At 53.6% G+C, this 22840-nt stretch overlaps 10 protein-coding genes across 10 annotated transcripts; 4 read left to right on the top strand and 6 right to left on the bottom strand.

Annotated features, from left to right (window-relative positions):
• Nucleotides 1-897: 897 nt before the first annotated feature.
• M421DRAFT_89094 (transcriptional coactivator/pterin dehydratase) lies at nt 898-1308 on the top strand (the record flags this gene model as incomplete). Its single annotated transcript, XM_033597737.1, has 1 exon — nt 898-1308. One exon carries the CDS (start codon nt 898-900, stop codon nt 1306-1308), a length of 411 nt encoding a protein of 136 aa, XP_033452981.1.
• A 325-nt stretch (nt 1309-1633) lies between these two features.
• Nucleotides 1634-3264, bottom strand: M421DRAFT_248293 (uncharacterized protein). Its single transcript, XM_033588578.1, has 2 exons — nt 2788-3264; nt 1634-2742 (listed from the first exon to the last, which is right to left on the bottom strand). Exons 1-2 carry the CDS (start codon nt 2875-2877, stop codon nt 1801-1803), a joined length of 1032 nt encoding a protein of 343 aa, XP_033452980.1. The 5' UTR covers nt 2878-3264; the 3' UTR covers nt 1634-1800.
• Nucleotides 3174-4219, bottom strand: M421DRAFT_53780 (protein transport protein yip1; the record flags this gene model as incomplete). The annotated part of the gene is made up of 4 exons (XM_033595152.1): nt 3174-3304; nt 3353-3655; nt 3705-3738; nt 3788-4219. 4 exons carry the CDS (start codon nt 4217-4219, stop codon nt 3174-3176), a joined length of 900 nt encoding a protein of 299 aa, XP_033452979.1.
• A 377-nt stretch (nt 4220-4596) lies between these two features.
• M421DRAFT_416345 (uncharacterized protein) lies at nt 4597-6808 on the bottom strand. The gene is made up of 4 exons (XM_033591027.1): nt 5353-6808; nt 5040-5081; nt 4899-4991; nt 4597-4835 (listed from the first exon to the last, which is right to left on the bottom strand). Exons 1-4 carry the CDS (start codon nt 6625-6627, stop codon nt 4788-4790), a joined length of 1458 nt encoding a protein of 485 aa, XP_033452978.1. The 5' UTR covers nt 6628-6808; the 3' UTR covers nt 4597-4787.
• A 3187-nt stretch (nt 6809-9995) lies between these two features.
• Nucleotides 9996-13172, bottom strand: M421DRAFT_416342 (glycoside hydrolase family 55 protein). Its single transcript, XM_033591026.1, has 5 exons — nt 12639-13172; nt 12390-12581; nt 11883-12344; nt 10760-11835; nt 9996-10710 (listed from the first exon to the last, which is right to left on the bottom strand). The coding sequence occupies exons 1-5, from the start codon at nt 12697-12699 to the stop codon at nt 10129-10131; spliced, it is 2373 nt and encodes a 790-aa protein (XP_033452977.1). The 5' UTR covers nt 12700-13172; the 3' UTR covers nt 9996-10128.
• Nucleotides 13173-14442: 1270 nt separating this feature from the next.
• On the bottom strand, nt 14443-15064 carry M421DRAFT_97977 (uncharacterized protein; the record flags this gene model as incomplete). Its single annotated transcript, XM_033598563.1, has 2 exons — nt 14443-14618; nt 14674-15064. The coding sequence occupies 2 exons, from the start codon at nt 15062-15064 to the stop codon at nt 14443-14445; spliced, it is 567 nt and encodes a 188-aa protein (XP_033452976.1).
• Nucleotides 15065-15514: 450 nt separating this feature from the next.
• On the top strand, nt 15515-16137 carry M421DRAFT_416340 (uncharacterized protein). The gene has a single exon (XM_033591025.1). It carries the CDS (start codon nt 15725-15727, stop codon nt 16088-16090), a length of 366 nt encoding a protein of 121 aa, XP_033452975.1. The 5' UTR covers nt 15515-15724; the 3' UTR covers nt 16091-16137.
• Nucleotides 16138-16465: 328 nt separating this feature from the next.
• Nucleotides 16466-17335, top strand: M421DRAFT_53943 (inositol monophosphatase; the record flags this gene model as incomplete). Its single annotated transcript, XM_033595170.1, has 1 exon — nt 16466-17335. The coding sequence occupies one exon, from the start codon at nt 16466-16468 to the stop codon at nt 17333-17335; it is 870 nt and encodes a 289-aa protein (XP_033452974.1).
• A 383-nt stretch (nt 17336-17718) lies between these two features.
• Nucleotides 17719-19299, bottom strand: M421DRAFT_416337 (uncharacterized protein). The gene is made up of 2 exons (XM_033591024.1): nt 18195-19299; nt 17719-18117 (listed from the first exon to the last, which is right to left on the bottom strand). The coding sequence occupies exons 1-2, from the start codon at nt 19022-19024 to the stop codon at nt 18084-18086; spliced, it is 864 nt and encodes a 287-aa protein (XP_033452973.1). The 5' UTR covers nt 19025-19299; the 3' UTR covers nt 17719-18083.
• Nucleotides 19300-21299: 2000 nt separating this feature from the next.
• M421DRAFT_416336 (uncharacterized protein) lies at nt 21300-22781 on the top strand. Its single transcript, XM_033591023.1, has 3 exons — nt 21300-21478; nt 21534-21786; nt 21836-22781. Coding segments are annotated over exons 1-3 (918 nt in total). The 5' UTR covers nt 21300-21476; the 3' UTR covers nt 22499-22781.
• Nucleotides 22782-22840: the final 59 nt, after the last annotated feature.

The raw sequence follows: 22840 nt of genomic DNA, 5'->3' as shown, positions 1-22840 counted from the left end.
GCGTAACACCCTAAGATGCCAACACCACGCCGCTCCTGCCTACACTCACGCATTCATCTGCGCACTTGCTGACTTGGGCAAGTGCCACCTAATATGGAATGTCATTCGGGTGTTTGCCTGCTGGGCTTACCAATGCTCTCTTGATTTCTGCCAAGAACATCAGGATGACGGGACACACAGGCTCGTGATCCGAGGTCGCCGATCAATACTCTCTGTTGCAAACCTCTCTACTGCCTAGCTCGCGTGGTGCAAACACACCAGCTCCTCACTCGAAAGTGCTTATCATTGCTGGTGCTGTGCACGATGCTTTGACCTTCAAGAATGGCTGACTTCAGCCTAGATCCTTGCGATCGTTGTCTCACAAGTCCGTTACATGCTTACTTTGAATTTCCACAGTTGTGACCGAGGTGCTGATGCTGTTGCGGAGACTCAACCATCAGTATGCGGACGAATGCATGGTTCCGTACCGGTATGACGAAGCAACAGAGTTGGTCCGAGCTGGCCTGCAGTATCCACTTCCAACCCTCGTCGTGCATCTCCATCTTGATCTCAACGCTACTCAGTACTGTTCTGCAGCTGGGACAAGACAGCCAAAGAAGTACCTCAAACAGGTAGCACTCATTGCAACACCTCCACAATAGTTCAAGCCTTGCAATGACCACAGCCCCCCGTTACCTCACAAGAGCACTCCCGTAGGTCTTCGCCAAAAGCACACCACCACTGCTTAGTCATACCCGCGTGCCTGACATCCCCAGATCGTACAGAGCACAGCTGACTCCAACGTCCCGCTGGGTTCCTCCAATCCAGCGCAAGTTGGGCGTGCTTACTGCCGGCTCGTACAACGGATATCCGATCCCTCTCTCGCAGCGGCAGCCAACCACCACATCCCGGCCAGCCATGGACTCACTGCACGCGAATCTGCCAAACGGGGAATCTGTCAAACTCATCTTCTCCGCAAACCAGCCACAAGATCTGGCTAGCCGGGTTGAACCGCTCCTGGGCAGCTGGCAGATCACGCCGTCTGGAAAGGGACTGAAGAAAGAGTTCATCTTCAAGACATTCAACAGTGCGTGGAAATTCATGGACACCATTGCGCAGGAGTGCAAGGTACAGAGACACCACCCTGAGTGGTCGAATCTGTACAACAAAGTGACGATCGAGTGGACGACGCATAGACCAGAGGGAATGAGTGTCAAAGATGCCGATATGGCGGAGTTCTGCGATCGGATGGCGGCTGAGATTGGGTTGAACAGCAGCGCGCCAGTAGTAGATGCGGGAACGGGTAGTGCGAGGAAGCCTGCGCAGTGATGAGAGGTAGGCTTGCTGCTTCCTCTCTTCGCAATCACTCTTTCGTGATAGGTGGTCTGTCGATGAAGCCGTGAGATGATGCCGACGGCAGACTCGCCCGAGTGCCGGTCGATCACGCTCAGCGATACTGGCATGGTGTCCGTGATCGAATTGTTCATGAGACGTGGTTTCGTGTAGCAAAGACTTATAAATGAAGTCTTAGCTCACATTCGTTCTGGAGTGCTTGTGAGAGAGACATTAGAGGTGTTTTGGAAAAGGACATACTGTCATTAAAAAAACTTATCAACACTGTAGCAGAGATTGAAAACTGCACCAAGCATGAACTATGAAATACAGCGAAAAGAAGGGCGCCCGAGTAAACGTGCGTCAGAAACCAACGAGAGCCATATTGTACATCCCAATCATACAAAAGCCCAAACGCCGCGCAATGCCTCATATAGATCTTCACCGTCATACAGTCTTGCTCTTTCAATCTCTCGTTGGAGTGGAGGCTCAGTTATACTGCCTGCTACTGGCAGTCGCCTCCTCTTCTCTCTTCTTCTTCGCCTCCTGCAGCTTCCTCAGCATCCGTGCACTGCCGCCGCTGGCCTGCCACCAGACATCCGTGCCAGAGCGAATCAGCCTCTCAGCCGCGCTCGTCGGGCCATCGATCGCAGGACGAATGTCGAGGTGGAACACGGGCTCGTCGTCTGACACCGCCTGGCCCTCGTAATAATCAATCACATAACGAATTTCCTTGCAGCCCTGCTCGTTGCATCTCTCGATAAACCAGTCGTGGCGATCAAACGGCGGGGCCGTCCCGTATTTCTCAGGGTTGATCCAGCCCAGCCACTGCATGATGGTGGCCTTGGGCGTGCGCTCGGTCGGGCGGCCGGTGAAGCGGAGGAGTTTCGGGGGCGGCACATCTCTCACGTCCCACGTTGTTGTGTCGAAGATGCCCTCCTCTGTAGTACCGACGCCCAGCTTTAGGTCCGCCAGCTGCTCGCCATTCTTGCAGATTTCGTAGCCCTCCTTCAGACCGCGCGCGAATCGGCGCTCCCACCCCATGATCTCGGCCCAGGCGCCCTCGTTCAGGAAGTTGTGCACAGAGACCATGGATTCAACAGCGGTTACGTCTGTGTCAGTGTAGCCTTTGCGCAGCATGGCGTTGTACATTTGCTGTGGCGAGGGGTACTCCCAGAGCGAGCCGTCGCCTTTGGGGATTGTGGAAGCTTCGCGGGAGAGGGGGAGGTCGCGGGCTTGGGTGGCAGCTTTTTCGTTGTCAAGTTCGGAGAACATGTTGTTGAGCGGATTCAACTTTGCGAGAAGGCCGGTCTTGGGTTCGGGGGTCGATGATGTCTTCTCGGGAGGAACGTAGGGGCAGGCGCCTTTGGGAATCTGTGCTTGTTCTACCTTTACAGGCGGCGTGACCTTCTTGTGCATGGGACATTGTGGCTGCGACTGTCAGAGAGGCCTGGTGCATACGCATGGAAAACTTACAGGAGGGTTCACATCCCCTGCTGGCATGGGATGCGGCGCAACAGGCGCGGCGGGTGCCGAAGGCGCGGTGTCTGCCCAAAACCAACCCATGATTAAGTGTTGTACAGAAGAACTACTAGACTGAGAAGAAGAGGCGACGAAAGTTATATGTCGCGATCTGCGCGTGGCGGAGATCTCGGAGGAGGAAGAATTTGGCCGCAGCTCGGGAAGAGCAGGGCAGCGTCATTCCGCTGCGATGCACTAAGCAACTGCTGCACGCCGATTGGCTCACGAGTGGATGTCGGTCTGCCGCAGTAAAGTCTTGTATTCTACATTATGGTATCGTGCGCCATTCGCTGTATGCCAGTAATCCACCAAGCACGCTTTTTGAGGTCTTCATTCGTCCCCTATGCCTGGCCAGCAGCGACCTTGCCTAACTGACCTGTGCCGCGGGAGCTGAAGATGGCCATAATACCAAAGCTACCGTAGAACAAGACCATCGGATATGCAACAAGACCTCTCATCGAAGTCATGCGGCCTGGAGAAGTCAGTATGACATGTAAACCTGTAAAATGCTGATACTTACCAGCAATGGTGAACATAGAGCTAGAAGAGTACGAGCACCACATAATGGAAAGAATTGTGACAACGTATCCAAAGAGGCCGTCCAACGGTATGACGATACCCAGTGTCGAGACCAACACAAGAGGAAGCAAGCAATAGCCCACAATTGAGGCTGATCGTGGGTAGGTCAAAGATGAACCGAGGTGTGAGCCGCGTGCGTGGCCGTGGTCGTGATCCTGTCCTGCTGCAGCTTCGTCCGCGCTGATCGGAGGTGACATAAGCGAGATGATCTGGTGAAGCATTATAGTGCCTACGAGACCCAGTCCTGTTCTGATGTTAGATATGTTCCATCAATTCAAAATGTCTTAACATACCATAGATGTAGCCGAAATGGAGCTTGCCGGAGAGCTATGATATGTCAGAGTCGTACTTGAAGTGTAAGACAGCTAATCCTCACCAGAAGTGATGTGCCGAAGATGAAGAAGAACAAGATAGGTCCCGCAACATCGCTGTCATCCATGACGTGCGGCTCAATGCGCCTGAAAGGGTTCAACACGGCAAGTGTCTTCGATTGAATGTGCCCGAAGTTCACTCCAAGCTCTTCCAGCAGCGGTGGCTCCCCTTCGTATCCCTCCGCGCCGAAAGCTGCAAGCCATCCTGTCCGCAGCCCGGACTCTCCCATGCCCATCTGACCACTGACCCCTGGCGTAGAGAAACCCTGGCCATATTGTGCGGGGTAGGCCTGCGTTTGCGACGCTCCGTAGTTGGCTTGGAAAGGTGTTGAGTGGCCAGACACTGGCTGATTCGAGAACGAAGAGGAGTAGAATTGGAGGTTTTGCGCGCCCCCACCGCCGTACTGGGGATTCTGTCCGTAGCCGTATGATGCCATTGTCTCTTTGGTGTATAAAAAACCTCGTGCGATAGAGGGTTAGGATGCGACGAGGACGCGAGGACGTGGCGTCAAGGTGCTGATGTGGAAGCCTGGAGTTGATGTCTCCGTGTTGGCTGAACTCGTTACGTGGAGGGACCGAGCAACGAGCGACGTCACTGGCTTAGCAAGGGAACGACAGGGAAAGCAGAAGGAGTGCGTCGACGACTATGCTGGGACTTGAAAACGTGAAAGGAAGGCAGGACTAATTGGATCGTCTCGATGTGTGTTGAAGCTCGAAAATGGCGGCCACATGTCATCGTTGGCTCGGAGGTCCTTTGACCTGATTCGCCGGCTGCTCTCGGTATCATCACGTGCAAAGGGAAGGCAAAGCAGTACCTGGCTGTCGCAGATTCTCTCTATTTAAATCAAAAGCAACTATGATTCTAAATAAGAGTGAGGGGGGTATCAATATAAACGCCAGCCATGAGGTCGTAAGAACATCCAATCTACATCACTTCTTCTCTGACACAAATCACTGAGCTCTACTTAAGACTCCGAGTGTTCACATGAAGCCTGTGGGTATCGGCTAGTACATTTCAACAGTACGCCGTGACGTAAAGTTGCACCAATCGCACTGACATAAAGTTAGTATACACAAGACGGATGTTTGGCCCAGCCTGAGCATTTATCTACTCACCAAGGTATCAGATGATGCATCGTTGTCTTCCATGCAGTACTCATTCTGACATTTCTTGCATTGTCGTATGAATAGCTCCTTACAGCTTATACACTACTGATGGTCAGCAAAAGCCTGAACTGATCAAGTTGTAGCACTCACCGTGTGACCACAGCCAAAGCAGTCACGTCGAACGCCGATGATCTGTAAGATGTCACGTCAGCCTGTTTCTTTCTGATCTGTTGACCACATACCTTGACGCGACAAAGCCAGGTCCGAAATGCCATTATCGAAAAGCAGGCTCCAAGTTCAGTCGTAGAGACCGAGTCCGGATCCAGCAATATGATAAGAGCCTTCAGGTAGGACCATTGCCTTGCGCGCCAAGGTATATCGCTCATCCCCACATTCCGTTGCTGCCTGCGCCGGCCATCATTTCGCCGACCAGACAGTGGTCCACGCAGAGGCCCATATGTACCTTGATGGTTTGTTTTGGAATGATAGCAGTCGTGCCATCGGTCGCCAAGGTCTCCGCAAGCTCGGTTTGTTGGAGTTCAGTTCGTTGGGCAACAGTTGATCCAGCGTAGCAGGCCTCGTCCCACCATTTGTGGCATCTCTCACACCAACGGCCTTTCAGACAGTCTTCGCAGCGCATATATAGAGGCGGTGGGGCTGATCCATCGTTGGTGTGTGGAATCTTAGCAGCACGTAGCGTGCTTCCATGCAGCGGTACGGGACTCAAGAGAGGGAACTGAGTTGCGGGTGAATCGCCGAAGATCGCTGGGCCTTCCGAAGCAGAGTGACAGGTCTCGCAGCCTGATGGACCGAGTGCCACAGTCGCAACAGTAGGTCTGAGGAACGAGGCTGGATGTGGCATGCTGCTGGCTGCACCTTCTCTGACACGGGCATTGCTTGGGTCGTGGCGTGGTCCTCGACAGAGAACGGCGTCGAAGGAGATGAGGCCCTCGCACGCCTGCACTACCTCAGCCCATTCTGGAGATGGCCGCTTTGTAATCATCTTGCCAGAGGACTGATACCATCTGTCCTCAGTACGTGCCAACGCAGTGTTGAGAGCTTCGGATGACTTCTGGTTCCATTCTGCACCGATTTGAGCGCCCGGCGAAGACATAATGCCGCGAGAGGCGGAGAAAGGCGACGTTCGTGGTATCTCTGGTTCGTACTGGCGTTCGCGGGGCCCGAACATGTAGATACCCTTGACTCGGGGTGTAGCCTCAGGTCTCGATGGGCGCACAGCGTATCTGAGGTACTGCTGAAGCTTGCGTTCGTTCAAGTGCTTGACTTCGCGTATCGACAGCAACCTGACATTGTACCGGTCTTCGGTGATGAGTTCTTTGACGAACTCAGCTGTCACACTCAGACCATCCAACACGAGGCTATGTACATTGCGGAGGATGCGCTGCTTCTCGAGTCTGTAGACAATACCGCGCAGCGGGCCGGAGTAGAAGTCGTCTTCGGATAGAGCTTCGTCCATGCGCTCAGCGCGCCAGCTGATACCGCCGCCGTCGAGTGGCCCATCGAAGGGCACAATGGCGGATCTGACGGGAGACAGGTCGAGGTATCGAAAAGCTTCAGGCGATTGGCGGATGACGTCGTGCAGAGCTTTGGAGGTTGACGAAAGCGCGCAGAGGGACGACAGAGGCAGATAGGGTGCGGTTTGGTGCAGGACTAAAGAGTTGGAAAGGAGATCCACCAGGGTTGTCGCTAGGCCATTGGGGAAAACAGAGGGCTCCATGGTAGAGGGTATCCCAAAACGGATGACGCGACCGGGATGGATCTGGGGCGCGGAATACAACCAGAAAATGCTGGGGGTTAGGCGGGTACTTACCAAGTTCTTATTCAAAGGGAGCGACACGTGCCACAAGTCTGACCCTGCAGGACGTGGTGTTGAGGGCGGCGTTTGATACACCGCGTGTTCTAAAAGACTGGCGCGGTTGAACTTACGGGGTGGGATTTGTTGGCTAGGTACCCCGAGGGCGATCATCAAAAGCACAGCGCCGACCTGCGCAGAAGCCACAGCCAAGAACCACCGGCGGCTGGAAGTAGAAAGCTTCCTGCAAGATTAGTTAACACGACATTGGCGGCCAAGCATTATGGAAGTCTTGGGTGCGCAGTGAAGAAACAGGCCAAAACAATGGCCGTCAAGGCTGAGGCTGTCTGGCAGGGCCCGCCGATGCGATCGGGCCGCAGGCGAGACAGTGGACAGTGGGGTGTACTGTGGGACGCGGAGCTATCAGGCCAGGCGGGGCGCCGTTTAGGAGACAGCATCAAATAATGGAATCTACAGAGCGACGGTCCCGGCGGCATTGCGTGATGGGGAGCGGTCAGCGCGGCGAGAGTGTGAAGCTGCCATGCATCGCACCTGCCACATCAGTCAGTGCTGGTGCTTGTTGTTCGTTAATATCGCAGGGTTTCAGGATCAGATAGATGCCTTGGTGACCTTCGACGCGTCGCGTGCTTGCAGCCTTGGTGGCTATCGATAAGCTCGGTAGCGTATGACGATGTTTCCGGACGAGGCTTCGAATCTTCCAGACGGAGAGCCGCAGTGCATGTGTCAGCGACATTTTGCCCTTCACTCGCAATATGATGCCCCGAACAGAAGGCTGACGTTCGCTCTGATATATCTTGCATACACCCACCATAGCGAGTACCACAATGGCCACCGACGCTGAGCCCGCAGAGCTCAAGTGGTCTGCACAGTTCGCCCTTGCCCACAACACGCGCAGCACACAACTGCCCGGCGACAAGATCCTCCTGCCACCCTCGGCATTAGAGCAGTTGCTTGCCGCAGCCCCCGTTGTCACATTGGACTCGGACCGCCCTCATATCACCTCATTCGACCCTTTCAACCCCTACACCCATGCTGCTGAGCGGCAGGCCCGCGCCCAGTTCCAGGACCGCCACCAGCAGCTGCCGCACCCACTCACGTTTCGACTCGTCAACTCAGACAATGGCAGGGTCGTTCATGCAGGAATACGCGAGTTCTCTGCAGACGAGGGGCAGATCGTTCTCAGCAGCTTCTTGCGGGACGCTCTGGGCATCGAGGCTGCTTCTGTAGAATCTTCGAGAGGCGCAAGCCCGAGTGGTCAGAACGGCAACGACGCGGTTATGGACAGCAGTGAAGCAGTGAACGGCGCTGCTTCCACCAATATCACGGTACACGCAAAGCAACTGCCAAAAGGCACATTCGTGAAGCTGCGACCGCTCGAAGCAGGCTACGACCCCGAAGACTGGAAGTCGCTCCTCGAGGAGCACTTGCGCTCGAACTTCACTACCTTGACGAATGGCGAAGTCCTTGTAGTGTACGGTGGGCGGGGGGTGGGTGGCAAGCGTGAAGAGTTCCGCTTTCTTGTCGATGGCTTCAAACCAGAAGGCGACGGCATATGCGTCGTCGATACGGACCTTGAAGTGGACATCGAGGCTCTGAACGAAGAGCAAGCGCGGGAGACACTAAAAAGCATCGTGTCAAAGAGGCAACGAGCACCGGGGACAACCGAGGGCAGCTCTGTTGGTGGTGAAATTGACATCTTCAAGGGCAAACACGGACAAGTGCTCGATGGCGAGTATGTTGACTTTGAGCTACAGTCATGGGACAGATCACAAGGACTCGACATCGTCCTCAGCGGTATAGATGACGATGAGGAGATCGACCTCTACGTGAGCCCGTACTCGACGCAACAGCGAGTTCGACCACGAGACGACGAACATGTCTTCGCCGACACATCCAGCCACTATCCAAAACGCCTTCGAATACAGCCTACGAACGCAGAGCTTGATAGAGCAGAAGCTGTATGGATATCAGTCCGTGCATATCCGTCCGAGTCGCCGTCGAGTACACCAAAACCTTTCCATCTGAGGGTGTCAATCTTCGATCCAAAGGCAGAGGCGGCTGATGAAGATGGATCGACCGAGGATGCTCGCCATGGCGATGACGAAGTACAATGTAAAAATTGCAACCAATGGATGCCAAAGGGTTCACTCTTCTTACACGAGAACTTCTGTCTTCGCAATAACATCGTCTGCCCCCAAGGCTGTGGTCAAGTCTTCCAGAAGCGCTCTCCGGCATTTCAGAATCACTGGCATTGCCCGCACGACACCTTCGCCGGCAACACTCCGCTCAGCCTCCAGAAGCACAATACCATTTATCACACGCAACAAACATGCGGCTCCTGCGGTTTCGAACTTCCCTCACTCCCAACTCTCGCATACCACAAGACTACTATTTGCCCCGGTAAGCTCATACTCTGCCGCTTCTGCCACCTGCAAGTCCCGCAAGAAGGCGACCCAAACGAGCCTCCAAACCCAGAACTCCTACTCTCGGGCCTGACACCACACGAACTCGCCGACGGCGGACGGACAACAGAATGCCATCTCTGCAACAAGATCGTGCGCTTCAGAGACATGGAGACACATCTCCGGCACCATGACCTCGAGCGTCTTTCCCGCCCCGCGCCCCGCATCTGCCGCAACACAAACTGCGGCCGCACCCAAGACGGCGCAAGCAAAACAGGCGATACCCGTGCCGGGACGCGAAAGGGTCAAGGGCCAGGGAACGAGATCGGACTATGCAGCGTCTGCTTCGGGCCGCTGTACGTCTCGCTGCACGACCCTGAGGGCAAAGCATTGAAACGTCGTATCGAGCGGCGGTATCTGAGTCAGCTGCTCACCGGCTGCGGGAAGGCTTGGTGCAGGAACGAGTTCTGTCGTGCTGGACGGAAGAATCAGGGGCAGGAGGATCGGTCGGTGCCGACGAGGGAGGCGATCCCCATGGTGAAGCCGTTTTTGGCGGGTATGGATGGGAAAGGCTATGTCACGCCGCTGCATTTTTGTGTCGATGAGGCGAGTCAGAGGAGAAGGACTGTGGCTGGGATGTTGACGGCTGAGAAGGGTGTTGAGGGGAAGGGTGGATATGGAATGGAGTGGTGCGTTGCTGCGCTCGAAGCCGAGAACGGCGACCTAGATAAGGCGAGGGCATGGTTAAAGGGTTGGGCACCGCAGCGGGCTGAAGCTCAATGAGCGCCCTTCGACCAGCGATATGAGAGATTAGAATATAGCATATAGACATGAGATACCCCAAACGAAGAATGATGGTTCGTTGACATGTTTCAAAACTGACAACTGTGATATTGCACTAGATGTAACAACAGTAATGTACGCATCCCTGTCATACCAATGAACTCCGCCGCTAATGCTACTTATATACAGGAGACCACTTTACCTTGGCCCCTACATACTCCTAAATGTTTGACTTGATCAGGCCGATCGTGTTCGAGTATACGCTCAGGTTGTCAGACCAGAGAGCTTTGTTTTGACCATTGATGGTCAACATCTGCTCGACACCGACTTCGCTCAGCGCGAACGCTTGGAAGCTCGTTGTTCCCTCAAGGCTCAGAATCTGACTCTGGCATATCCTCTTACCGTTTGGTGCATCGGCCTTGCTGCAGGTCAGATCGTAGTTGATAAAGAAGGAGTAGAGCCCTCCTCCATAGATAAGAATGTTAGTCGAGTCAACGGCACGGAGCCCCCAGGCGCGTTGGCCGGCCGTGTAGACAGGATCGTTGTAGGCCGCTTGTCGCACATAAGGCGAGCTCAAGGCGTCTGGTGTCGGCTGGAAGTATGGCGTCTCAGTCTGGATGAAGCCTGCAAACACGTCCGCCGCCTTGTTGAACTGATATTGGTACAGGGTGTGATGCTCTACGCCGTTCGCCCACAGCCAAGTGCCTCGACCTTCAACCAGAAGACCGCGTCCTGTAAAGATGGAGATTTGTGTGGACTTCGGGTCGTCAAGATCATGGTCTGCCGTCCAGAACCAGTTGTTCTATAGAATTGTTAGTGTCGACTCAGATTTCTTGAACTGTATCTCTCACCTCGAAGTAAGCTCCAGACGCGGAGCTAGTGATATGGACATTGGTGTGTGCGGCAAAGCATTGAGGGTTCACAGACCCAGTGGGGCACTGCGTGACCTGATGACCGGTACCCTTAGCTCCTCCGACACGCGTGTGAACGTCCCAGATACCAGAGCCACGAGCAGTCCTTAAGTTGTACTCGATCAGCTTTGCTCCCGGAGTACCTCCTTGAGTCTGCACAAGCATGTCAGACCACTCGATACTGCCACTTTGGCCAGCTTGACCAATCCTGACCACAGGTCTGGGGTTGTTCTGGTCTGCGAAGGCGTTTCCAGAGCCCATGATAGTTGAGAAGGTCTCTCCGACTGCACGAAGACCGGGCGGGAAGTCGAGTGTGTTGGTAACCTTGTAGACACCGTGCTCGAAGAATAAGACCTTATTCTGTGATACAGCTGCGTTGATAGCATTCTGTACAGCCTGGGTATCGTCTGTATTTCCGTTTCCAGTGGCACCGGAGCTACGAGCGCTGATGAAGTCGCTCGATGTCAAAGCCTCATATTGAGGCTTGGACTTCGAGTAGAATTTACCATTGTCCAAGAGTCCAGCAGGCCGGGCGGCTGCTGTAAAAATGCCTTGGAACTTCTGTGGTCCATTTGGCGTGTACCTGTTGCCCTGACCCCAGGTATCAATAGTGGTAGATCCACCAGCAAGGACAGTGGCGCCATTGGGACCCTTGACTGCGACAGGGACATTGTTGAGCTTGACGTTCTGGATGGTAAGTTGTCCGGCGCCAGTAGGTGTTGTGGACAACGACCATGCCTGATCAACAAAAGTAGGGCAGTTGGTAATCTCACTGTCAATGATGACGACTGAGCCGACTTCCAGCTTGCCTGCTGCCGCTCCGTTGGTCATCGAGAAGGCAGTACCGCAGTCGCTGATAGACAAGCCTGAGTACAGCCAGCCCCAGTCCCAAATCTGAGATATGCCCACGATGGCCTTGGAGATCTTGACGTTCCGCATAGTGAACTGCTGGTTACCGATGTTCATACCGTATAGGCCTCCCTCAATATCGAGATCAGCCATGTGGCCTCCAGATCCTGAATGGAATTAGCATATATCATGCAGCATATGCAATCAGATTTACCATTTTCAACGAAGATGCCAGCGTGAACAGAGTTCGATGCTTGGTTCATACGGATCTTCACATTCTGTATTGTAGTTGCTTGCGAAGCCGGCCAGTGGATAGCTTGGAAACCTAGAGTCGGGGATCGAGCAGTACCATCGATGATCAAGTTTCGAATCTGGCGCATGAACAAGTTGGTAGAGGTCCAACCGGGTTGGCCATTGTCATTATTGTAAGGGCTGCCGTCGATCAAAGCCAGAGCATCGAGGGTGGCTGAAGCTTTGAGAACAGGCAAGTTCCGAGGATTGCCGATAAGCTGGGTCATGTAGTAGAATATGATCGGCTTTTGGATGAGGTAAGTGCCAGAAGGGATGTACACGACGGCGGGAGAGTCAGTTGACGAGTCGCACACGGAAGGACCGCAGCGGTTTCCGTCCCTGATCGCACGGTTGATCGCATCCGAGTCGTCAGTAACACCGTCACCTTACAAAGTAAGCCAGACGTCGAAAGAAACAGCAATCGACTCACCTCTCGCGCCGTAGTCCTTGACGTTTCGGAACACCTTGTACCCTGCGGAGTTTGAGTTGAAAGGAGCGATGCCCTTGCCGGACAAGTCATTTAACCAGTAGCCGTCAGCAGCGGCTCGCGGCTGCAGTTTTTCGTCCAGAAAGACAGCATCGAATTTCGTTGTTGCAGTGTCTGCCGATCGAGGGATAGGCGCTGTTGAAAAGGCATATCAGCAACATGACACAGCAACCTGTAGCTTGAGGACCTTACCTATGACTACACTTTGAGCGACAGCTGCCCAGAGGCAGAGCGCGACAGAGAGTACCTGCATGAGTGTGGTGTTTGTGCGCAGGTTGATAAAAGGGGAAGAAACCACGCCTGAGAACGCGCACTCGGGGCAAATGGGGAGGGAGCCTGTGAGAAGCCCTTTTCGCGGCAGGCGTGACGTGCCTATTTATCTCAAGTCTGGTAGCCATTTCCTTTGCCCCACTAGTGAATAGTAGTTGATGGGAGGGTTAAGTGAACCCCTGCCCCTCCAAGAGACAGATGATCATCCATAGGGATGTCTTGAGCAGCCGAGCATTCCAAGGAGTCCAGAAACCCCTTACGACTGGACGCAACCACAGACCCACTCCACTGCCTGGTCCTTGAATGAACGGTCATACGCCAGGAGGAACGTCGGTAGGTGATCTCGCAGCCACGGCACGGTTTCGCATCATGGCATTCCATAGTGCTTGTCGGCAATCCCTCTCTTGGTCGAACTGACGCGGTCTAGTACGAGGCGCCTACTTGCATTGAGTAAAATGAGGGCACTATGGAAGCAAGGACTTAGTGTCGAAGCAGAGTACAAAATCGCTCGAGAAGCCGTTGGGCTAGCCCGTAGTAGGTGCATGTCACCGGGTCGGCTCGAAAGTGTTTTAATCCCCGTCCAACCATGTCCAACCATCGGGCGACGCAGGACGGACGCATGTGATGAGGAGGTTCCAAGCTTGTCTGCAACATCTCCAAAGCGGTTCTGGAAGTAGTCGCCGCTGCTACTGGCTTTTAGCTTTTTGTGTAAACACCTGCATTCTGTTCTCTGCCTCGTGGTCAAGATGGTTGTGTTACACTGCATCCACCTTCCACGGCCATGGTAATTACGACATGACCTCGTTCGCAATGCGCGCGTGCTTGCATCGATGTGCTAAGCCATAGACATACTACCGCAAGTTTCGCACATGGATCTTCTACAGTTGGACTGCAGTCGCGTGCGCCCTCCAAGACACAATGACACGGATGCGCAAAAGTATGACCTAAGTTTTGACACCTGCAGGACTCAAGATAACCTGCAGCTGGTGCAAGACTATACCGGGAAAAAAGTCTCAAGAGATGAATGAAGGACTATTGCATGTCTACAAGGGCAGAAGAGGTTTGAAACGCGGCGCGTAGATTTCCTGTTGCGTGCTGTGCGCCGAATAAATCTGTGGTCAGAGCACCTAAGGAGCTGAGTACTGAGTAGAACCGCCCAGGACATAACCGTCGGATCCTTGTCAGGAGTGGTGATCGGAGTTGATGCCTGTTGCGGATCGCACGCAGCACAGACATATCAGGGCCGAAAAGTCGCACGAGGTAGATCAGATGGCCCTAACAGATAGATTAAGAAGCTCGGGTGTTGACCAGTCATGTGCTCGAACATTTCCCTTCAGCGCGACCACAACCAATCACGGCGATACTCCGTCGATCGGTCGGTCGCTTCAAAATTCACTCCAGCAGCACACGCAAAGATGGCCATGAAAGAAAGGCCGGAAAGCGAAATTGCAGCAGATCAGCAACTAATAGGAGATCGCTGCAGCCGGTCATTTGCCATCTCCAGGCTGCAATCTCGTGAGCTGAGAAGCAGGAAGGCTCTCGCCCATGGGTGAACCGCCAGTCTCCTCCGGGGCATCTCCTGTGTCTTCCATGCACATGTGACTTTGATGTTCCACCGACTGCCAGATGTCCTCACATCCGGATGAAATATCCGAGGCAATATAGCTAGGTTAGCCAAGGGTCATTGATTGATCAGGGTCGCTTGAGATTGGATCGAGGGCCGCCCTCATAGCTTTGGCCTCATCTCAATGAAAAGGCACTCTCCGGTGGTGTACACCGTTCCCTCACCGTCCTCGACAGTCGCACGTACATAAAGTTTCCTGCCATCTTGTCGCTCTATCGTCGCGGTACAGAGCAAAAGACCGGGGACCGGCACTGGCTTCTTGTAGACTGTGTTCAGATCTGTGGCACATTGTCAGCGCGAAGACCAGCAGCTCTGACCGGCGGCAAAACCTACATGCCGTGAGATAATTCATGGCATGCTCGGAGCCAAGCTTCTTCACTTTCTCAAAGACATTCAGTTGGATCAGGCCTCCACAAGTCTCATCTAACAGGGTAGCCGCAAAGCCTCCGTGCAGCACTTGAGAGTAACCGTTGAGACCATCCCCAAGATCCAGAATTACCAAAAGCTCTTTGTACGCCAGGTCACCATCCTCCTCTTTGGATGGTCTGAGTGTCAGCATCGTTCGTATCGTGCGACCGGTATCGAGGGTCTCTGCGAAGAACGAGTCCTCGCCCGTTGGCTTAGGAAATCGATTAGAGCTCTTCGTCGGAGTCCAGCGCTTGTCGTTGATAAGCTTGGCAGCCCATGGTATCGCTGACAGCCTGGCAATATCGGCTTCTATCATGGTGGGCGTTAGTAATGCTCGCACAGTCGCTGCGGCGTGCGCGTTGGCAATGTCTCTTGTGGAGGCCGAGGTTGTCAATCTACCGGTACCGTATACGCTAGCGCAACCGTATCCGCAACCGCAACCACGACTATCTAAAGATCAATTACACCTGAAAGATTGTGCAGAAGCTCCTGACCAATGCTCTACACGTCTCCCAGAATACCTGGATTAATATTTACGTTGCCATCCGCTTCATGACCCTTCGAAACTGCTTTCAACATCGAAGCAATTGGCCATTTTGCGTGGAACTGAGTCAGCAAGATGCCTTGATACATCACTGCACTAAAGGTGTCATGCTTCTGAAAGACATCAACTGATTTGGCCATGTCGCTTCTGTGATAGCGGGCGCAGTCACTACCATGGGCATGGTTCACATGCATGTTCCACACATCGACAAAATGGAGACGTCATTATACACGCTAATCCACTGCCAAAGACGCGACCCGTCAACATGTCCATACCCCAGATTCAGGGTCGATGATGCGTTACCGAGGCTCTCGTTCAAGTCTCGACCATAAGATATCGTGATCCTCCTATTTGTGTAAAGTACTCCCTTGCCACAAGTTTCCAAGCTCTCGAACTCTTACCAATCGAACCCCTCCCCAAAGCCGCATCACCATGTCGAAGCCACACTCCAAGACCGTCCGTGGAACACTTGACAACCCTAAGACACAGGCCGCCATCAAATCGGGCAGCAAGCCGCCACAGCTGGGAGACCATGTCTCGCTGAAGCCAGAGAACGACGACCCTCCTACGCCTGAGAACAAGAAAATCACTTCGTCATTGGTTTCGAACTCATCGTCGGACACGAACGATGATGACCTGCCGCATTCTAAGAAGGTCAGAGGTACATTGGCAAACTCGGATGGAAAACAAGCCAACAAGACCCAATTGGGCGACCCGGTGAGCTTGAAGGCTGAGACGAGCCACACTGATCTTGGGAGGCAGACAGAGAGGGAGGGCATGGAGAAGAGCAAGCTCTGAGACATAAGCGAGCATATGTAATACAATGAATCAAATGAAGGGAAACACCTCGAAACACCTTGAACCACGCTCTGAGACTGTACCATGAGAACTGCGGCGATGTAGGGTGATTGCGGGGCCCCACTCTGTGAACGAGAACATGTAGACTGCTCGATAATTCTGTAACTTGAAGATCAGAAGAAGGGATGCATCCTTAGGCATTGACAGGATGCCCCATCTCCCGACTCCCTGCCACACGTGGTGAGACCCTGCAGATCCATAGGAGCTGTCGAGCTGTCTACCCCACCGAGCGGGGCCTTGAAGCTCCTAGCTTTCACCAACATTGCCCAACACTCACACCTTGCAATCCACAGAACCACCCACCCGACCCTCAAGATGGCAGACCTCAATCTCCAAGAAGTCCACGACTTTATGATCTCAGTCGCTAAAAGTGCCGCCGACCGCATCACCTCCGCGAAACCCACAACCTCCTCCTCCGGCTCGAAGAAGAACTCCGTCGACCTCGTCACCGAAACCGACCAAGCCGTTGAAAAGCTAATCTCCACGGTCCTCCGCGAGAAATACCCTTCCTTCTCTTTCATGGGTGAAGAGACCTACTCGCCCGGCGACAAGCTCACGTCCGCACCGACATTCATCTGCGACCCGATCGATGGCACCACGAACTTCGTGCATCGGTACCCGTACGTGGCGATATCGCTGGGGCTGGCTATCAATTTAAAACCCGTCATTGGCGTCGTGTACAATCCGTTTACGCAGACGCTGTACTCGGCGATCAAGGGCCGAGGCGCGTATTTGAATCAGACCACGAGGCTGCCGCTTACACCGCCCACGCCGCTAGAGACTCTGAATACGTGTCTCGTTGCGGTGGAATGGGGGAGCGATCGGAGCGGGAACGACTTTACGGTTAAGAGCGAGACATTTAAGAATCTGGCTGCGACGAAGGAGAATGGAGGAGGCATGGTGCATGGGCTGAGGTCGTTTGGGTCTGCGGCGTTGAATCTCTGCGGCGTTGCGAGTGGAGGGCTGGATGTCTACTGGGAAGCTGGCTGTTGGGCGTGGGATGTTTGTGCTGGGTGGATCATCCTCGAAGAAGCTGGAGGCATCGTCGTCGATGCGAACCCGGGCAATTGGAAACCCAGGATAGATGAGCGCAGATACATGGCTGTACGTGGCGGAGAAGACCAGAAAGAGATCATTGAAGAGTTCTGGAGTCTGGTGCACGGCAGGTTCGAGGTCGGTGTATAGACGGGTGGTTTCGAAGTGCTCGAGACCCCATCCATCACCCGTAGACTCCAAGCATAAACATCGTTCACAGAAAGCAACACCGTGAGGGCAAATCAGTGTAGCAGCGGCCTAAGTTTCTCATTGCGCGCCACTAAGATCGTCCACAGCCAGAACCCCATTCAAGCGGTTTCAGTCAATCTTTCCGCTTCAGGCCTTTCCGTCGAGAAAGAGCCCTCCAGCGTGGTCGAATCGACCAGCGCAAAACCAAACTTCCGAAAATGAGTGTTCGTACATCCCTTAGTATAACAACAGCTCCTACTCCATCCACCAACGCGCACACATGAACAAAGGAAACGCTGTCTCGTCGTAGACATGTACTCTCTCCGCAAGCAGAGAGGGGCGGTGGGAATGGAGAATCGTTGCGAGGTCGTTCAAAAAGAATATTAGAAGCGTGATGGGGGTAGCAGACACAGTAAGAGGGGAGGAGAGAAGAATGAGAGGAGGGGAGGGGGTAAGGATAATTGCAACCAGCCGGGCCGTCGATGTTACGCCGAAGAAATCAGGGGAGGAGTCGTGTCCTATCCGTATTTTTCTGGGTTTTCTGTTTTACTGATGACGATGAGCGAGTTGCGTGATGCGTTGTCGCTTGTTGGCAATTTGTGATTGTTCGTCGGGAGTTGAGAGTGGGTCAAATTAATGGTACTCCAAAGTGGTGTGGTGTGTGGTGTGTGTTTGCAGCTGTGCTTGACGAGAGGCAGTCGAGGCAACCTTAGATGGTCCTGGGAGTGCCGCGAGCGGAGGGGCTGGGGAATGTCAGTGTTGGTCAACTTACACTTCTACGGCTGTCAAGAAAGATCACAAGAGATGCGCAAAGGCTCACCTCGCGTCCACGAGATCATCGACATGGTTGCACATCGCCACGAACAGGTCAAAGAACAGTTTCCCCCCCATCTCCATCTCCATCTGCATGGTTCCACTACGCTTGAATGTTTTCCGGCTGCGAATAATCAGAGCGAGGTAATGAGCGCGCAGCCTCGAGTCATTGTCTGGTGTGTTCTCGTAGGCATACCGAGCACTGCGCAAGATCACGCCGACCTCGATCCCGCTCTGCAGGCCCTGCTTGCGCAGGGAGAGCTTCTTGAGCTCCTCGAGGCCGTAGCGATCGGCAGCACAGTACACGGCTGTGTCACGGAGGATAACGTCACTCACACCGGTATGGAGGAAGGTTGACTCGACAGCGGCAGCGCGGTCGCTGGTTTTGTTTGGGTCGGGTGAGGCTACTGTGCCCTCAAGCATCCAGGTCTGACGGCGCCTGTCATGGACCAGGCGGGGGTAGTAGTCGCCTTTATATAGATACTCGAGGATGCAGGAGAAGACCTCGGGTTCCTCCGTAGGCAGGTTGATGTGTCGATTGGCGGACTCGAAGAACTGGCCTCGCAACGCTTGCGCGAAGAACGGGGCATGTGACAGGACGTCTTCGTGTGCAGCAAACAGTCGCTGGTCGGGACCCACGACGACTGTCACGATGGCAGAGGTGAGGCTCGGTGAGGTCGCCTGTTTCACCATGGGGCTATCCTTGCGCACATCCAGCTTCTCGGCCATCTTCTGCTTCTGCTTCAGTTCAGAAGCATCGCGAAACGATCTCTTCGGCTGTTTCTGTATCTTGCCCGAACGGTCCTTAGAGCTAGCAAACGAACGTTTTCCGAACATCTTGACCGAAGAGAGGGATCGTGACGAGCGACGGAGAGACTTGTAAAGAGTGGACAGGTTAGTTGACGCGGGTTGTGAGTATGAGCGACCTCCGGAAGTCCTCAGATTTCGCGCTTTTCGTGAAAAAGGCACTACGTCCAAGAAACTTGGTGCGTATCTAGCACGTGGCGTGAAGATACCACACGCGGATTGTCAGGTTGTGGCTTGTCGAGAGGGCGTAACGAGGCCAAACTGTGGGGGAGGCCGGTATTTATACACAGCCTTGCATCCCCTGCCACCTATCGACGTAGCCCCAGCCAACCGGGCGATGCAGCACGCTTTATTCGTTGAGCTGGAGGCGCCTGTCCAATAACAGTCGTGCATAGACATCAGGCAGCAAGGCATCGTTACCACCGCGTTCCGTCGCGGTCTGAGCGACAACATTAGAATAACATGGAAGACCCTGCTTGTCTTGTTGATCGCTCTGTGGCGGGGCTTGCGCTAGAGAAAGGCGGCAACGGACAACACAGCAGCAATGTTCGTTTCCTTCGTTTCATGGTATGCCAATTGCCTTTTCTCCTCTAGGAACGCTTGATCGCGACATTCTGCGTGCTTATCGTGGCTGCAAGGTCTGTCAACGCGACACACGCGATGTAACGCGCGGTTTTGTCGCGGTGTCACGTTACGGTCCGTTTCATTTTCATTCTCAATCCGCTTCGGGCAAGGTGACTCATTTCGGCATGTCGGTCGTTGCATAGGGTTTGGGGTATGACAAGAAAAGACAATGGCAGCGCCTGTGCGGGGCTGAGGGCGTCATTGAGGAGCTGGGAAGTTCATCTCGCAGCTGTTGGATTTTGGAGTGGACCAGACTTAGTTCCGGATACCCGAAGTTCTGATGGGACGTCATGGGCATATTTCGTCGTCAAGTCCAGATGAATCCTCGTCGTTATTGGGTCTTTCGAGGCTGTCGAAGACACGAGGTATAGTATTGCATAACCAACCTCATGCTGTGACTATTGTGACAATGGTGTTGTTACAACAACATGCATGGCCAGTGATTACGCACAACCCTTGCTAACGTGAGATATGACATGTCTGTAGCACGAAGTATCGAAGCCCATTTCCCCGGTATTCGGCAAAGTCATGACAATGCACTGGCATCACCAGTCGAAGTAACAAAAGAGGAGGCAATAAATGGTTCTCACAAACTCTTAGGTTCAGAGCATACTTCTGAGAAGTGATTTCCTAAAGTCAGCCTTTGCTGCGATATGAGGAGTTTGCAGTGGGCCAATAAAAAGCCACTTTACCTTGTCCAAATCGAGGCTACCAGGTAGACAAGCAAAGGACAAAAGCCCGGGTTCGATTTCTGGTGTATCCAATCTCTGCAGTTTCTCACTGTAGTTTGATAATAGGTGAAGGAGGACATGGTAAAGATTCTGTTTCACTGCAGCTAAAGACATCAACGTAGTGAACAGAGAATCTGACAGCATTTGCTAATCTAACACTGTACTTCCTAACTGCTCTGCAATCTATAACATGGCGTTAAGCCAAGAAGAGAAGGCGACTGGACTAAGAGAGACAAAGAAGGAATTAAGTATGAAAAAATAAAGGCAAAGATGCTTAACGTTAATCTTTTGTTTCATTTCAAGCAAGAAACCTCGAACGAATGTAGTACAGCCTGTTCGTACGAATGTTCGCTCAATGTCTAGGCTTACTGCAAGTGACCCCAGAACAGCAGATTGAGTTTGGCTAATTACAGCGAACGCAGGCGTTGATGGCAGGAAGCAGTGAAGAAGTTACGCACGCGAAACAAACGGTAGGGCTGCCACGCTGTTTCCAAATGCGACCGCTAATTCGCCCTACAGCTCCTACCACCAATGAATCGCAACTGTGTACGAAGGCTCTACGAACACATGATGAGTGCTGTGCATTTATAAGAACACCAGCTGGACCCTGACGCGTCACAGCACCGCCTTCGCAAGGCAGCTTCTGTGGGTGATGGTGCGAAAACACTGCCGGCGGCAAACGCAGTGGCCCCCGGCATCGACGGGCCACAGTGAGCCCACGATGACATGATGCACACGACGTTTCGCTCGCTGACCATCGTGCGCAGGCATCGCCAAGAGAGATGCCGCTGCCGCAAAAATCTCTCCATGGCGGCGCAGGGCGGTGAAACGAGATGAAGCCAGTGGATCTCTTGCCGATTGGCCTGGTTCACTCCTCGATACGGTAAGGCGCCAGGGACCATCCCAACTTGCGCCTCTCGGTCGACGGAAGCCGTGGCCCCTTGACAGACGAAAGTGGTGCCATCGTCCACCATCGCAGATCTGGGCTCTAACAGTCTGCAATTTAATCCGCCTCCTGCGCAGCTTCTTTTGCCTCCCCTCTCCACTGCAGCTACGACAGCACCAACAGTACCTACCTCCTCCTGCAGTCGAACCCCATCTTTGTCCTGTTGTTGCACGCAGGCAGAATGTAAGTCCCCGACACCCCCGGCTGGTGAACTGCAGCAATCTAACAGGCGCAACAGGAACTCTTCCGCCGTTCTGACGCCAATGGCGCAGGACACCTACTGGGGCTCATTCGAGGAGATCTCCAAATACAATGTCTCACTCAACTACTTCGAGAAGATGTGGCTGGCTTGGTACACATGGATGGGCAACGATGTTTTGGCCACCGGCATCATGTCTTTCGTGATGCATGAGGCTCTCTACTTCGGGCGATCGCTGCCATGGATTATTGTCGATATGCTCCCCATGTTCAAGAAGTATAAGATTCAGGGTGTATGTTCTCGTGTTCTTATCGAAACGGCAAGTACCTAACGACGAGCAGAACAAGATCCCCACCGCTTGGGAGCAAACACAATGCGCACTCCTCGTCCTCCTGTCCCACTTCACCGTCGAGCTTCCCCAGATCTGGCTGTTCCACCCCATGTGCCAGTACTTCGGTCTCACGGCCAGCGTTCCGTTCCCTCCTCTGTACAAGATGGCCTACCAGATCGCCATCTTCTTTGTAATGGAGGACGCATGGCACTACTGGGCCCATCGCACGATGCACGCCAGCTCTTTCCTCTACAGGAATATCCACAAGATTCACCACCAGTACTCCGCTCCCTTCGGTATTGCTGCTGAGTACGCCTCCCCTATCGAAGTCATGATTCTGGGTTTCGGTACCGTCGGTTGCCCCATTGTCTGGTGCGCGATCACCAAGGATCTCCACATCCTGACCATGTACTTCTGGATCGTCCTCCGCGTGTTCCAGGCCGTCGATGCGCACAGCGGTTACGAGTTCCCTTGGTCTCTGCACCACTTCCTCCCCTTCTGGGCTGGCGCTGAGCACCACGATGTGCACCACGAGAAGTTCATGGGCAACTACGCCAGCAGCTTCAGGTGGTGGGACTTCTGCCTTGATACCGAGGCTGGTGCTGAGGCTTCTAAGGCCAGGCGTGAGAAGAAGCTGGCCAAGGCGAAGCTTCAGGCCAGGAAGGCTCAGTAGTCGATGACTCGATGAGATGAGAGATGAGGCTGTGTTTATATGCTGAGGATGATTTCAGGATGGTTTTAGCCATCTCTTGGCAAGAGCTGCCACGTTTTTGAGCGACCATCTGCGGTTGACATAGGAATGGCGTTTTGGTTGCATATGCCGCTGGTGGCAACGCTAGAGAAAGCGGGCCTTTACAATGGCAGTTGTGAATGTTTGAGAGGACAGTATCCTATAGAATTTACCTATATCTAATATTCATACGATCGTTACACCTTCAATAACAGCAATGCCTCCGTCTGCTGTGTCGCAAGTTTACAATCTTGCCAGAAGACCATTTTGAACTGTTCTGCTTGC

This window comes from Didymella exigua (genome assembly GCF_010094145.1).
Source record: "Didymella exigua CBS 183.55 unplaced genomic scaffold M421scaffold_3, whole genome shotgun sequence".
Taxonomy (NCBI): Eukaryota; Fungi; Ascomycota; class Dothideomycetes; order Pleosporales; family Didymellaceae; genus Didymella; species Didymella exigua.
Note: the sequence above shows the minus strand (reverse complement) of the source record. Positions and strands in the feature narration are given on the sequence as shown.